At 42.5% G+C, this 14,852-nt stretch overlaps 1 protein-coding gene across 4 annotated transcripts; it reads right to left on the bottom strand.

The window, feature by feature from the left end:
* Positions 1-1,760: 1,760 nt before the first annotated feature.
* klf4 (Kruppel like factor 4) lies at positions 1,761-13,995 on the bottom strand. Of its 4 annotated transcripts, XM_085991877.1 has the most exons (7): positions 13,748-13,995; positions 12,319-12,419; positions 12,045-12,224; positions 5,075-5,198; positions 3,880-4,642; positions 3,628-3,789; positions 1,761-2,733 (listed from the first exon to the last, which is right to left on the bottom strand). In XM_085991877.1, the coding sequence occupies exons 4-7, from the start codon at positions 5,174-5,176 to the stop codon at positions 2,558-2,560; spliced, it is 1,203 nt and encodes a 400-aa protein (XP_085848003.1). In that variant the 5' UTR covers positions 5,177-5,198; positions 12,045-12,224; positions 12,319-12,419; positions 13,748-13,995; the 3' UTR covers positions 1,761-2,557. The 4 variants fall into 4 exon arrangements, with proteins under 4 accessions (XP_085848003.1, XP_085848011.1, XP_085847993.1 ...); XM_085991885.1 differs by lacking the exon at positions 13,748-13,995 and having other exon boundaries at positions 12,319-12,554; XM_085991867.1 differs by lacking the exons at positions 12,045-12,224; positions 12,319-12,419; positions 13,748-13,995 and adding an exon at positions 5,391-7,957.
* Positions 13,996-14,852: the final 857 nt, after the last annotated feature.

Genomic DNA, 14,852 nt, shown 5'->3' with positions numbered 1-14,852 from the left:
AGGGTGCTCTGATGAAATTTAGGTAAGTTTTCATCTTCTGTCCTCGTGATTTGGAACTTTACATGGCTTAAGTACACATTGGGAATTCAGATGCAAAACTTAACTTCTAAAAAAATGTCCTCCTTGTTGGAACAGCAAATGTGGAACTATATCTGACCCAGTGATACTTAAACTAAAAGCAAAATACTGCAGATGCTGGAAATGTGAAATAACAACAGAAAATGCTGGAAACACTCAGCACGTGAGGCAGTATCTGTGGAGAGAGAGAGAGAAACAGAATTTTCAGGTTGATGATCTTTCAAGTTCATCGACCTGAAACATTAACTGTTTCTCTCTCCACAGATGCTGCCTGACCTGCTGGGAATACTTGACAATCAAATCAGGCAATTTCCATTTGCCTGCAGTAGCCTCCAACCTTTACATAAAAAGTAATTTTAAGAATGCTTTTTTCTCCTGCCAATTGCATAAAGTCACTGAGCTGAGTATTCACACCAATTGCCTGACTCACTGAGGTCAAAAGTGACTTTAAATAGCTTTACGCTATTGTAGTTTGTATAAACAGAATCCACAATGAGGAACTATTCCGCTCAAGGCAGACATTAACTTTACCACTAGATATCATATCAAACGTACTCATGAAATCATGAGGTATTCTCTGTTCTCAGTGTAGTTTCAGGTGGACGTTAAAGATCCCTTGGCCACCGTTTAGAAGAAGAGCAGGGGAGTTATCCCCAGTGTCCTGGCCAATATTTATCCCTCAACCAACATCACTAAAAACAGATCATTTGGTCATTATCACATTGCTGTATGTGGGATCTTGGTGTGCAAATTGGCTGCTGTGTTTCCTACATTACAACAGTGACTACACATAAAAAAATACTTCATTGGCTGTAAAGCACTTTTTGGACGCCCCGAGGTTGTGAAAGGCGCTGTATAAATGCAAGTCTTTCTTTTTATGTGTTCAGTTTTCAGGATGTTACAAGGTAGTAATGGACTACAGCACTGAAGTGATTTCATAAACCATTACAGCAAAGCTTGCCCTGTTCATTAAGAGAACATCAGTCTCAAGGTACTTTACTGCCTTGAAGTTCATTGTAGCATCTATTGTCCTGCAACATATAAAAAAATAGATTTCTTATATTTTAAACTGGCTTACATGTTTCAAGATAATTAGACATGATATGACTGACAGTGATAGACAAATGACCCTCATTAGTATCACATGATTAGGCCTGATTGTTAACTGAATTTATTTTACTGAATAAATCGATGTAATCAAGACCACAGTTTATATTATCACTTTTGCGCCATTGTTGAGAGTTTTCAGCACTTCACAGACATAAAAAAGTGATAATATAACTTGGGAATCAACCTGACTCTCAAGTACACCAAAGCGAAAACTTTCCTCCCCTGAAGTTTAACAATAGGCATTTCTGGTTCCAAGCTCTGTTTAGCTCTCACTCTCAGCGGGCCAGGATTACTTCGGATATACAACACAGAAACAGGCCTTTCGGCCCAACCAGTTCATGCTCCACTGGAGCCTCCTCCAGTTTGCATGTTACAGCTCCCAGTCTCAGACTGGCAGGACAGTGCAGTGTAAATTATGCATTAATTACTGGCACCCTCTCCACTGAATAATCCCAAACTTCCAATTGTCCAAGTCTCTTTTTTTTAAAACTGAGAGTACTCTGTTTTGTACAAGATCGTTACACCGCTTTCGTTGAACTGAGAATTTAAAAAAATACATCTTTAGTCATGAGTCAAGATATAGAAATTTTAAGTTTATTACTTTTTTCTTTGTCCAAAAACACTATATGCAAAAACCAAACTGCAGAAAATGTTACTCCTTATTTACAAATGTACAAAATTGTCACATAAAATGTACATTAGATAAAATATTATGTCGAGTATAATATAGAAATGCAATTTGTTCTGCTTTTAAAGTATAGAATAGAATAAAATAACTAACCATTATTGCACAGAGACCACAGAGTGATATTGAGCGACATGAACGAGAAGCCGTTACCTGACCTTTGGCAATACCGTGAACCTGACGTTATTTGTATAGCTTCTTGTCCCGTGGCAGGATTGGTTGCATAGTTTTCGTCTCTGAAGGAAAGTCACCGAGCACCATCACATCAAGGCTTTTTTTTAGAAAAGCATTTATGTACCTGAACTCCCCCTTTGAAAAGGAAAATTAAAGTTGGTTGAGCTGAAAGTGGGAATCGACTGGTTCATCCCGCAAGTTTGTGGTGGCTGCAGTCTAGAATTGCGAAGAGCCTTTCTTTGTACCGTGTTTCCAAGTCTCCAGTCATTTCTGTGGGCGTTTGATCACAGGCCACACAATGCTCACTGGAGCGAATCTCCAAGCTTTCAATCCGCGACTCCAGCGAAGAGATTCCACTTTCAGACTAATATTAGACATACTGGTCATGAAAACGGAGGGAGAGGGTTGGGGGACGTCAATGTCCTTTGTATGACCTAGGGGTACAGTATATAAGGCAGTAAATCTTTCTATTTACAGGCTGAATAGTTGGAGCAGTTTCTCGCTGTTTAACTACAGGTGCCTTTTCATGTGCAGAGCCAAGTGATCAGATCTGGAAAACGCTCGGTCACATTTGTGACACTGGAAGGGACGATGTCCCGTGTGCTTTCTGTAGTGTCGAGTCAACTCATCAGAGCGAGCAAACTTCCAACCACAGCCTTCCCAATCGCAGTGATAGGGCTTCTCACCTGAAACACAGAGACACCTCCCGGGTCAGAGCGGTCTGGTTGGAGGACAGACGCAGAGAGAGAGAGACACACACACACAGACCACAACAGACAGGGCCGATTCATTTAGTCATTTCCCCAATGGACACTGGCATTTGCACCCTTGAATTGTCCAACATTTGCACATATTTAGAAACGCATTCCAATCTCTTGCGCATCCACGCAGAATGCAGTACAAAAGTGGTTGTCAAACACGCACGGTGACATTGGAAGGGACGATGTCCCGTATGCTTTCGATAGTGCCGCGTCAACTCATCAGAGCGAGCTGAACTTTCGCTTAAACCCCCACGGATATTGAATGGGGAACACCTCACACCTGAAGGAGGTGAAGTTAAACTGCGTGCACGGGAGGTGGGGTGGGAGGGGCAGATTTCTTGCTAAAAGACAACATTTTGGTGTTAACATGCTCCTTTCAATGTTGAAAAAGAGAAAGAAGTCAGTCGCCCACTCGGATGGGAAATCTTGAAAACCTTTTCGGAGGGGCAGACATTTCAGTACAAGAGGCTTGTGGGCATCACATGAAAGACAAAGGCTGTAACCGATGGACAGGGGTCGATTGGGTTTCCGCAATAGGGACACAGGAGCGAACAAGTGGCGTAACATTTCATGCCCAACATAAAGCTGAAACCCAAAGGCGGCTCCTTAGCGCAAACACGTTGCAACACACATGTTCACCTCCATGTCACATCGGATACAATTTTGGAAGCGATAAGAGGAAAAGCCTAGATTAAAAAAAAAAGAGACTTGCAATCGAACGATCTTATTTTACAAGCTGACCTTACAGTAGTAGACAGGAAATGGTCGTAATTGTACCAAAACACAACAAACAAGAGAGGAACAAGTGGAAGGCAATACCTGTGTGTGTCCGCAGATGTGCCTTGAGGTGCGAGCTCTTGGTGTACGTTTTCCCACAACCCGCATAGTCACACGTGTGAGTTGCTACCCTTTTCCTGGGCCACGATCTGCGACCTCTCTTGGGCTTGTCCTCTTGAGGAGTGTATCCCGAGGGCATGAGCTCTAAAGGTGAAGAGGGAGGAGTCAGCATCGCTCCTTGAACCGATTGTTGAAAGCTTAATGGATCTTCAAAAAGACTTAGATAAGACTGACCTTGGTACTGCATCGGTGGCTGCTCCTGGAAGTGGGGGAAGCTGCCTGGCGGAGGGAAGCCCGGCTGGAGTGGAAGGGCCGGCGCTCTTGGGTGAGTCAGGATCTGAGATGAGGAGCGGCATTGCCTGTTGAGCATGTCCTCTGAAGTCATGGGCGGGGTAACCCTGCTGGAAAACCCGTGCTGCGATGGCCTCGATCTGCAGGGCTGTCTGTGGCTGCTCCCTGGGAGTGGAGCACCACTCACACGTACATCCAGTGCGCTTGCCGAGGAACACGTGGCGCCGACACTGAGCGGTTCCTGCTTGATCTTCTGAATGTGGCTCGAATGGGTCAGAGGCGCATCCATGGCCGGGGTATGCTTGCCTATACTGGCGGGCTGGCTGTACTCCCTCGCGTCTGCCGCTGTCCTTAACACAAATTTGCCATGTAGGCTACTGGGATGGCAGTAACTGGGATCCAAGTCCGGCCTCAGCAGCTCAGCGACAAAACTGCCGCCGGTCGGCGGGCCCTGGCTAATGTCCGTGATGCTGTAGCTTGTCAACGAGTCTCTCTGGTACATGTCCCCGCCGCTCTCCTGCCTGCTGGGCATGGGGCAGTTGAAGTTATTGGCAGTGCTCGACATGGATTCCGAGTTCATGGTGTTGGATAAAATAAAATCTAAATCTAAAAGTTCGCTCAATTCCTCGTCCTCTCTTCTAAATCCCAAATTCAGGTTGTCGTGCTCCGTGGATCTTCTCAAGTTTGCCATTTCTTCTCTCCATCTCTGTAAAAGGTAGTTTTAATGTCATTGGATGGCTCCACATTTAAATATAACTATATACGTGCATAAACAGACAGACAGTCATTAAAATCAAACACAAACATTAATAGCGAATATATTATATAGAAAGTCAAATGATGATAATACGGTCCAGTAAAAAAAAGCCTTCTTTCATTATATCAATCTATAACGCAATTATTCCGCACTGCAACTTTTAAGTTCTGTACGTTGCTAAATGAGGCATAAAGGAATGTAATACTCTAACTTTGAAAACTACCACAACTTAATGCTAACAAACGTATAAAGTGGAAAAAATTGAAAGTCTATGTCCCACCATCTGTTCAAAGTTTTATTTAAAAATAATCTGAATAGGAGTTATGTTTAGCATTTGAAGAAGAAAAATAAACTATGAAATAATATAATCGCGGTACTTACATTGCACCCGATGTGTTGTCCTGTGGATCTTTCCATGCTTTTCTCGTTCGAACTGGTGGCGAACGTGTTTATGGAGGGGAGCACAGTCCCGGACAGAGCCATGTCAAAGTCACTCTGCGGCCGCCTACAGATAACCAGGAAGACCAAGCACAAGAAACTGATCAGCTGCACTCTCCCTAGTCAGCTTTCCTTTATTGCATCCCGGGACCAGAAGTTCTCCCAAATGCACTGACGGGAACACATTTTTTTTTTTTAACTCCTAATGAAAAAAAAACCGAACCAATCGGCACATTTTTGTGTTTAAAAAAAAACCTACCTCATTAATAATGAGTTGACCAATTGCAAAATCTGCCTACAGGAAGCACCTGCACTGGGAACGGCCGGAGCATGGAGTGCGATGTATTACTACTGGAGTCGGCTAGCCCTATATTTAGCCCAAGTATATAAAGAGAGCAAGGAGAAGGCAGAGACAGTCGGCCGGAGCTGGGGAACCAGCAGTTTTTTTTTGTTTGCAGAGAGACAAGGCTGTGCATTCGCTCCAAGAGACGGCAGTGTTGCTGGTGATGGTGATGGTGATGGTGATTGGGGCGTGCAGCGCTCCACACTGCAGTCCCCGGAGCGCGAGAGAGTCTGTCAGAGGCAGCGCGCGCCGCTCTCCCTTATTAAATCTCCAAGGACCCGCCCCTAGCTGCCGTTGCCATGGATGCGCAGCAACAAAAATAACAAATTAGGAGCAGTGAGAAAAAAAGAGGGCGCGGGATTGGGCGGGACCCGCTTACGTCACAATGCCGTACGTCGCAATGACGTGTCAGCCGGAAGGAAAGCCTGTAACTATTTGGAACCAAAACAGTGGCAACAAGCGGCGATTGGCCATTGTTTGTATCTCTTTATTTACTCTGTTCGGCCGCCACGCTTTTAGTAGCAACAACCTTGTTTGGGATAAATAAAAGTTTGGCTGTCACTTTTCATCTCTTTCAAAAGAAGCTGCTTTCTACGAAGATAGGACTTAAAAAAAACTTGCATTCATTTATTTGGAACAGAACTTAAAAAGGGAAGAAGTTGTCACAAGACTTTATTCGGGTGAGCTGTGCGGGCAGCTGGAGTTGCAAATGCAATGTTTTGGGGGGTTTAATCCGTTTTTTTCTTTTGCATTTACTCACGGGCTTGTTCCTCGTTTAAGAAGTCGAGCTCGACACTGACCGGGACTGTGCAACAAGCGGGGTTGGGGTGCCAGCGGCCAAATATCCGAGCTTGTGCAGAACAAGAGCTAAATTATCATCATATTGTCGGATTTCCATCCTGTTTGTATTTCCTCGAAGTAGATTTTGAAAAAAAAGCTTGCACGATTGAACTGAATCTGAATATTAACATTTCGATTAAATTGATATTACACGTATTGTGCATATAACTGTGACAGATTCTGATCTTACGTTGATAATGAATAAGACTTATTTGTCATCATAAATTTCGAATTTAAAAGTAATTTACGGGAGATCATAGTGCGATTTTACAATTTGCAGTGCTATGGGGAAAGACTGGGAGAGTGGGACTAATTAGCTTTTTCAGAGAGCCGGCACAGACACGATGGGCCGAATTACCTCCTTCTGTGCTGTAAGATTATGTGAATGCCACCTTCCCCATTCATTCAAGATTATACCAGGTTTAGTATTAGCTGGTGGGGTGGGGTGGGGGGAGGCAGGGTGAATTGGTAACCTCTTACAAAAACAAGGACCTCCCCTTCCCTTTTTAGGTTTCCGACATCAATGGGAACTGTTAGCTCTCAAACACTTCTCTGTTTATTGATTAACAAAACCGCAGTGACGTCAAGCGCATTATATTTAACCAATTTGTGTTGAATGGGTAACTGTTTACATTCACGACCTCATTTTCATTTCATATGCATGCAATGTGGGAACTTCCTTATCCTCAATGCTAAGCAATGCTTCGCAGGGCAAAGCGGCAGAGCTGGGACTCTCTCGGAGAGTGCCAGGCGGTGACTCATCCCGGCCACTTTCTCTGGATTGCGCTTCCGTCCCATGGAATCCACCAAGTACTGTTGTAGTCAACATTCCCCCACCCACCCCACAAATGTTAGGCTTATTACAATTGCAAGTGGTGAGATCGCTCCATATAAAGGGATTTGATAACACCGAAGATCTACCCGGCATCTCAAAACAATTTCAGAAAATATGCCTGGCCTTATCCCATTAGTACTGCCGTGAGCTTCTTAAAGTTAACTCTGCTGTCTGTAATAGGAAAATATAAATGACCAGATACCCTGCTGCTTCTAAATATGCTTCTCTTTCTGACGGCTTTTTAGACCCAAGGCGTCGACTTCTGTCTTTCCACAGACATTGAGTGTTTCCATCTTTTTCTGGGGTTTTTCAGATGTCCAGCAAGTAATTTTTGCTTCCTTTTCTGATGCAGTTTTCAATGTGACACAAATCATTTTAATTTCATTCTTTTCCGCAAGCACTCGGCCTTTTTACCTTAATGGTTCATTCGTTCTTTCTTCAGATCTCCTGTTATATTTAGTGCACGGTAAATTTGGAAACCAGTGATTATTTGTGCACTCACTGTTGGCCCCAATAAACCCCGCAAATTTTGCCAACGGCAGCAGTGTGAATTATAGGTCCCCAATCTACCTGAGCCAGGTAACAGCCACTTAAGCATCTGACACTGTAGCCACGGTAGTTGCAGTGCCCCTGTTAGGACTTCGTTTACTGGAGGATACATTTCAAAATCTTTGTTCCGGTAAAATGTATATTCACTTAAAAAAAGCCAGAGAGGCTGTGGGTATATACATATTTAGATTATACTAATTACACTAGTTATAGCCTTAGTTGGTGCTTGAATTATACTTTATAAAATTCAGAAAGCATATTTAGCAGAGAGAGAGAAACATTTGAATTATAAAAGCAAGCAGGTAGCCTCTATAAATCACTTGATTATCATCTGTGTTTTGTTGGTAGATAGAAATATATATATATATATTAATTACCGATACCCGTAAGACAGGGAGATAAGACAGAAACACACACAAAGTTTCTTTCCTCATCCTAATTTGAATTCTTTAAAAATAATTGCACTGAAGTTTGAAAAAAAGCCTCTAATTATCCCTAATTATCACTTGTGTCCTGTTGACAGTTAGAAAATGTAAAAATTCAAATTACTGATATCTGTGAGTTACAGACAGAGACACAAAGACAGAAATGCATATGGAGAGAAACAGACAGAGACAGACAGACATGGAGATACATTTCCAAGAACCAATCATAACTTTGCTGTTTGCAGAGATCTTTTAGACAGTTACTAACTAATGTTGCCAGACTTAAGTTGCCCCCCTACACAATATGGTCAGATACATGCCCTCCCCTCACTACTAACAGACAGCTAGAATCCAACAGTGAACCAAACCCCATATTACACCCATGCCCTTTGTTCTGCCAAGCCTCAGGTTCCCCAATATAGTAATGGAAGATCAAAGAACCCCCATGCTGCTAAACGCCCACAGTCCCACAGCAGCACTGCCAATCTCCAGGACCTCTACCTTAATTTTGTTAAAGCCTAGGACCATTCTCCAGTACTACAAAACCCCAGCACCATCCACCAGTTCTACAAAACTCCAGGTCATCCTCAGTGCTACCGAAGTCCAGAAACACCCACCCCAGTCCATCTGCACCCAATGTCCCTCCCCAGTATTGCTAAATATCAGATATCTAACTCCAACTGGTACATATTACATACCATCATACTGTATATTTTCAGCTTTAATGGAATATATAAAATATAAAGTTCATTCCTTTACAGGTTTTACAGAATAATGGACACATTTGTGGAACTCAATCCCAGGCAGCAGTAAAATTCCCCAAATACTCTTTAATAATGATTTAGTTTATGTTATTCCATTGCTAAAAATCAGTGGTCCTGTGCCACCTCTCACATGGCATAATCACCCCCTTGTTATAAAACAATGTATCCCCCATTTCAACATAAACAATGCCATAATAGACCGCTAGTGTTGTATATTATCTATAGCATGTATTTAGGAATAGTATAAAGATAGGGACTACATATGTTTCTTTAGGTGTTGTGTGATGAATTGTTTAGGTGTGAGATTTTCAATTGGGGGGAGGGCCTCTGGTTTAAATGCCAAAATGCTCCTGCAGCTAATTCCCTGGAGTACATAGCTCATCCTAAGTGGGCTTCAGTCTATTCAGCTGCAGTATGGGTGACTGCTGGGAAGTCAACACGAGTCTTGTGTGAAAAGACTGGTCCCTGTCCATTGCAATTTGTACACTCCTGGTCCTGAGCCAATATAAGGGAAATACAGACTGGCTGGCCTTGATTAAGGGTTGGCTTTTGGCAGCTTTGTATGTACTCATATGTGAATTTCTTTGTGGATGGTATATAAATGCTTAAAGAAAGACTTGCATTTATATAGCAACCTTTCACAACCTCAGGACATCCCAAAATGTTTTTCAGCCAAAGAAGTACTTTTGAAATGTAGTCACTGTTGCAATGTAGGGTAACACAGTGATCAATTTGTGCACAGCAAGGTCCCACAAACAGTACTGAGATAATCAACAGATAATCCGCTTTTAGTGGTGTTGGTAAACAGATAAATATTGGCCAGGACACCAGGGAGAACTCCATAGCTCGTCTTCAAAATAGTGCCATGGGATCTTTTATGTCCACCAACAGTGCAGCACTCCCTTAGTACTGCACTGGGGGCGTCAACCTAGATTAGGTGCTCAAATATCTGGAGTGGGACTTAAACCCACAACCTTCTGGCACTGAGGCGAGTGCGTTACCCACTGAGCCATGGCTGACAATTCCTATCAATCCAGCCCAAGCAACTTAATCCATATTTCTTATTTGTTGCTTTGTCCTGTTTGAATTTCGGTAGTGTGCAGTTTTGCAAAGGGCCGTTAGTGGCTAAATCCTGAACCGAAATCTGTTAGTATTCACAACTTGGGAACATTGACTTAAATTTTATATCTGACCAATGCTCTATGGTATGTCCCTAAGAGACCCAGGGAGACAAAGGTATTCGGGTGACAGTGACAAATATCCTCAAGGTGGCATTTGCCCAGAATAACGCGGGTAGCTGGTTACATACATTCCAAATCACATATTTCATTGTTAATTGTAATTTTTTTTAATGTTCCTTTTCATTATAACATCAATCGGTTTGCACTGCTGGTGAAAACACAAGAAAAAGAAAAGCTTACACCAAAATGGCATAACTGGTAGAATTGGAGTTTCTTACTTAGGCAAATATCTAATAGAGGATTTGTATTTTAATCCCAGGTTGATGGTCTTGTTTGACTGATGTGATGTATAAATAGCAGGACTCTAACCATCACTCCCACAACAATTGGGATTTCACATGAGGCCGCTATTGATGTCAAATAAAAGAGGAAATAATAGATAAATTGCAGTGTAAAACGTGTTTAATTGTTTTGGCCTGGTTTGCATTAAAATTCAGGTCCTACAGGCAGAAAGACAATTGTTGTAACTCACCGTGCAATCCAGACTTACTGTAGGGATGCATTCCTGTTCCTATATATCCTATTCTGTTTGGGTCACGTGCAACAAGATGTTAAAATATTATCTTTAGTTAATTATCTGGTGGAATATGCAATTACACTTATTTCAAATATTGTTTGAAAGAAACAGAACCTAGTTCTAAACATCAAATCACCAATGTAGTCACAAAGCAGCGATTGGGTTTACTTACCATTTACATCCTTTATAAGGTCATTGCAAATTGATTTTAATTAAAAGCTGACACGTAACGGAATCTTTCTAAAGAGAACCCACCAGGGAGCTTTGTGCGATGATGTGGTTTTATTTTCAGTGCTGAGGTTTACCAAATCTAGGGTACTCGTTACTTTATAAGTCAGGTAGTCATTTTATTTGAGGAAGTTAAAAACCAAACATGTCAATTAACCAATTTATTTGTAATCGCAGCAGGAAGTAAATGGACAAAACCTCGAGAAGCTGTTATACAGTAAGTAGTATTATTATCTGGGGTGTAATGTGTAGCATTCAGAAGCAGTCCCTTTGACCAGGAGTTTAGCCCCATCCACTGTGGGTGGACTCCCATCTCTTATCTCCAATGCTGCACACACTTCTCATTTGCAGTTCAATTAGTCACTTGTGCACCATGATGGCCTGACCCTGGGCAACTGCGCCAGATCCCAGGCTAAACTAGGTAGAGGGTAGCTCTTGGGTGGATGTCCCTGAATGATGGGGAGACACCCATCTCCCTTTCTGGGGAATCAAGTTTACTGTTGTGGACAAGGAGCATTATCAGACAACATTTGGCAACGAGCCACTTAAGGAGACATTAGGACACATGACCAAAAGCTTGGTCAGAGAGGTATGTTTACGGAGCATCTTAAAGGAGGTAGAGAGGTGGAGAGGTTTAGGGAGGGAATTCCAGAGCTTAGGACACAGGCAGCTGAAGGCACGGCCACCAATGGTGGAGTGATTAAAATCGGGGATGCGCAAGAGGTCAGAATTAGAGAGCAAAGATCTTGGAGGATTGTAGGGCTGAAGGAGGTTACAGAGATAGGGAGGGGTGAGGCCATGGAGGGATTTGAAATCAAGGATGAGCATTTTTAAAGCTAGGCATTGCTCAACCAGGAGCCAATGTAGGTCAGCGAGAGCAGGAGTGATGGGTGAATGGCACTCGATGCTATTTAGGATATGGCAGCAGAAACGTAGGGCCACACGTGGGTGGGACAGTAAGCAGTGTACATACACATACATACATACATATATATACACACATATATACAGACACACATATATATATGCACACAGAAACATTCATACATATGACACATGCACATTCCTTTGTAGTGTCGCGGCCTTACAAATGTCACATTTTCCAGCTCTGGCCTCTCATGCCGTGATAAACTACAACCAAGACTAAAATCAGACAGAAAATCAGACTCACTGGAAATGAGGATCAGTTTTTTCCCGGTGGTGTATCAATCACTGATGTTGGAGAGTTTCTGCCCTGTCACACCTGGTGAGATTATGTGAAGGTTTCTAGAGAAACATACCTTCCACTGAGCCACACATTGTACCAGATTAAAGAATCCGTTGCAAAATTCCTGATATTGTTGAAATGAACCTACGAAAATATAAAATGAAAATGTGACAGATGCAAAGCCTAACATTTAAATATTCATTGTTAACTCAGCCGATTCTTAAGTAAACACAAATACCTGAAAAGTGATTGAACGCAATGCTGCTCCTTGTTAACAGGATCATTTCAGCCGCCGACTCAATTAAATGATCACAAATCCTTGTCCAGGTGACTGTTTTTCTGTAGTGAGATACCAAGTAAAATTACACATCATCTAGACTGGACAGCGGGTGTATTCTAGACAATAATATCAGTATGACATTTCAGAAACATTTTAACATTGTAAGAACATGTTTAACATATTACAATTGAACACGCACACATATATATATACACACATACTGTAGATAAACAAACTCATGCACAGATATAGTATATGCAATTATGGGGAAGCTGGATAAACACACGAGGGAGAAAGGAATAGAAGGATATGCCGATAGGGTGAGGTGCGGGAGAAGGCTCGTGTGGAACATAAACTCCAGCATGGAGCTGTTGGGCCGAATGGTCTTTTCTGTGCAGTAAAGGTCTATGTAACTCTATGTAATATACATATACACACATATACCTACACACATCAATACCCACCCACACACTTACACACTCACACTCAAACACCCTTACATTGTGAGTTACAGATACCTAACAATTACTCGGGCACACACACATTAAGTGGACAAGGGAAGTACTGTATGGGATAATGTTCACAACTACTTGCAATTCTGAAACGGTGTATTCTATTAAACCATTTATCATCCCTGTATCTTGTATAATAATTAAACTACACCGGGGCTGTAGATCTACAGTGCTTCTTCCCTATTTTTTAAAACATATTTGATTTTACTGTCCATAATTTTTTTTAAAGCAACTGTGCATTCGAATACATTATAAACCCAAGATAAATGAACTCTCGGATAACAGGGAAGAAGCGTCTGTACAACTTTCTAATGGTATTCTGTAATGTTTAAAGCACGTTTCACAGGACGTTTGAGGACCATGCAAATGCAACACCTTCTTCATACGAATGAGTCTGAAATTATGTCTCGAACCTGGTGGTATAAAACTATGTAGGAATATGTAAGTCTAAGAGAGTTTTCAGCGAGGACGCTCAGCAAATCACACTGACACCAAGACTTGGAAATCGTGCTGTAACCGTTAGGTTTGCTACAAATCCCGCAGCAAAGTAATGTTTAATGACACACACTGACACACAGAGCTAGGCATACACAGGCACACACAAATACACAGACAGACACACAGAGATAGGCGCACAAACAGACACACAAATGCAGACAGACACACAGAGATAGGCGCACACACAGATACACAGAGCTAGGCATACACAGTCACAGACAGACACAGCCAGACACACAGACACAGACACACAAACACACATAAATACACAGACACACAGAGATAGGCACATACACACATAAATACACATTCACACGCAGATACAAACACGGTGGTTTTCAAGGCTATAGCCGAGGCTCTCATTTCTCCAGACTGACCACTCTCTCTCTTCCCTTCTCCCTCTCTGGTCTGGGATTCCGCTGCACCAGTCCTTAAATATCCCAGTTATTTTTAACCTACTACGTAATTCTCAGCGCCGACATCCCATAACACAACTTTGTTTCCTCCAGCCAAGAGGGGAAATGGAAACACTGCCTGCCTTCCTGATCACACGGCGCTGAAGTCAGTGAAAAAAAATACACAACTTCTTTTAAGAATTTTTTGTCCATTATAAAACCCCCCGAACCACGGCGTCTGGCGTTCCTTGCAGGACCGACGCCAAACTAAACAGAGGAGAAATGATAAATAAATAATTCGCATCCTGATTGGAGGCAGTGGGATGTTGCGGAAATGATCGGGTCCCGACAGAGTCAGCTGACGACATGGGCTGATGCAATGGGCTGATCCAAGATTAGAAACCCATAAAAGCCCCCCGAAAGTTGGGAGCCCGGAGCTGACACCAGACTTGGGCTGTGGCGAGAGGCACCAGACTTCGCCCACAATCTAATCCGCTGCGAGGGCCTCTTAACAAAGATGCCGAATTTAGATTTAGAACTTCATCGCAACCACTTACGTATCTCTCTCAACCCCAACCCCTTCCCCCTCTCCCTCCTCGCCGGCCAAACGAGTTTCTTATTAATGAAACAAGGAGCATTTAAGGTGTTATTATGGCACCGCCTGGCCATGATGTAGCTCCAGCAATCTTAGCAACAAAAACATCCAGAAAGTCTTCTTGGAGACCCCCCAAAAACACGGGTTTTAGACAATTTGAAAGAAACCTCTTTCACGTCAATCTTGCCCCAAAGTAATTCAACGAATAAATAAAAACGCACACAATGGCCAATCAATTGTATTTTTACAGTGTCCCATAGCCAGTGAGATCCAAACTTACATCCCATTCTATGAAGCCTTCCAGTCCTGAATGTAATCCTTTTCCACAAATATTTTCCCATCTCCACTCTACGAATTTCCGATGCTGATCAACTCGAACGGTGGAGTTGGGCATTTTCACCTATTCCCATTCTCTAATCAGAGTAAGCGAGGTGTTTGTATTTTGTTTGGGTGCGATATTGGATCACACTAAATAAAAAGCTTATTGCGGTG

This window comes from Somniosus microcephalus, chromosome 1 (assembly GCF_052327205.1).
Source record: "Somniosus microcephalus isolate GS21.2 chromosome 1, FLI_Smic_1.0, whole genome shotgun sequence".
Lineage (NCBI taxonomy): Eukaryota > Metazoa > Chordata > Chondrichthyes > Squaliformes > Somniosidae > Somniosus > Somniosus microcephalus.
Note: the sequence above shows the minus strand (reverse complement) of the source record. Positions and strands in the feature narration are given on the sequence as shown.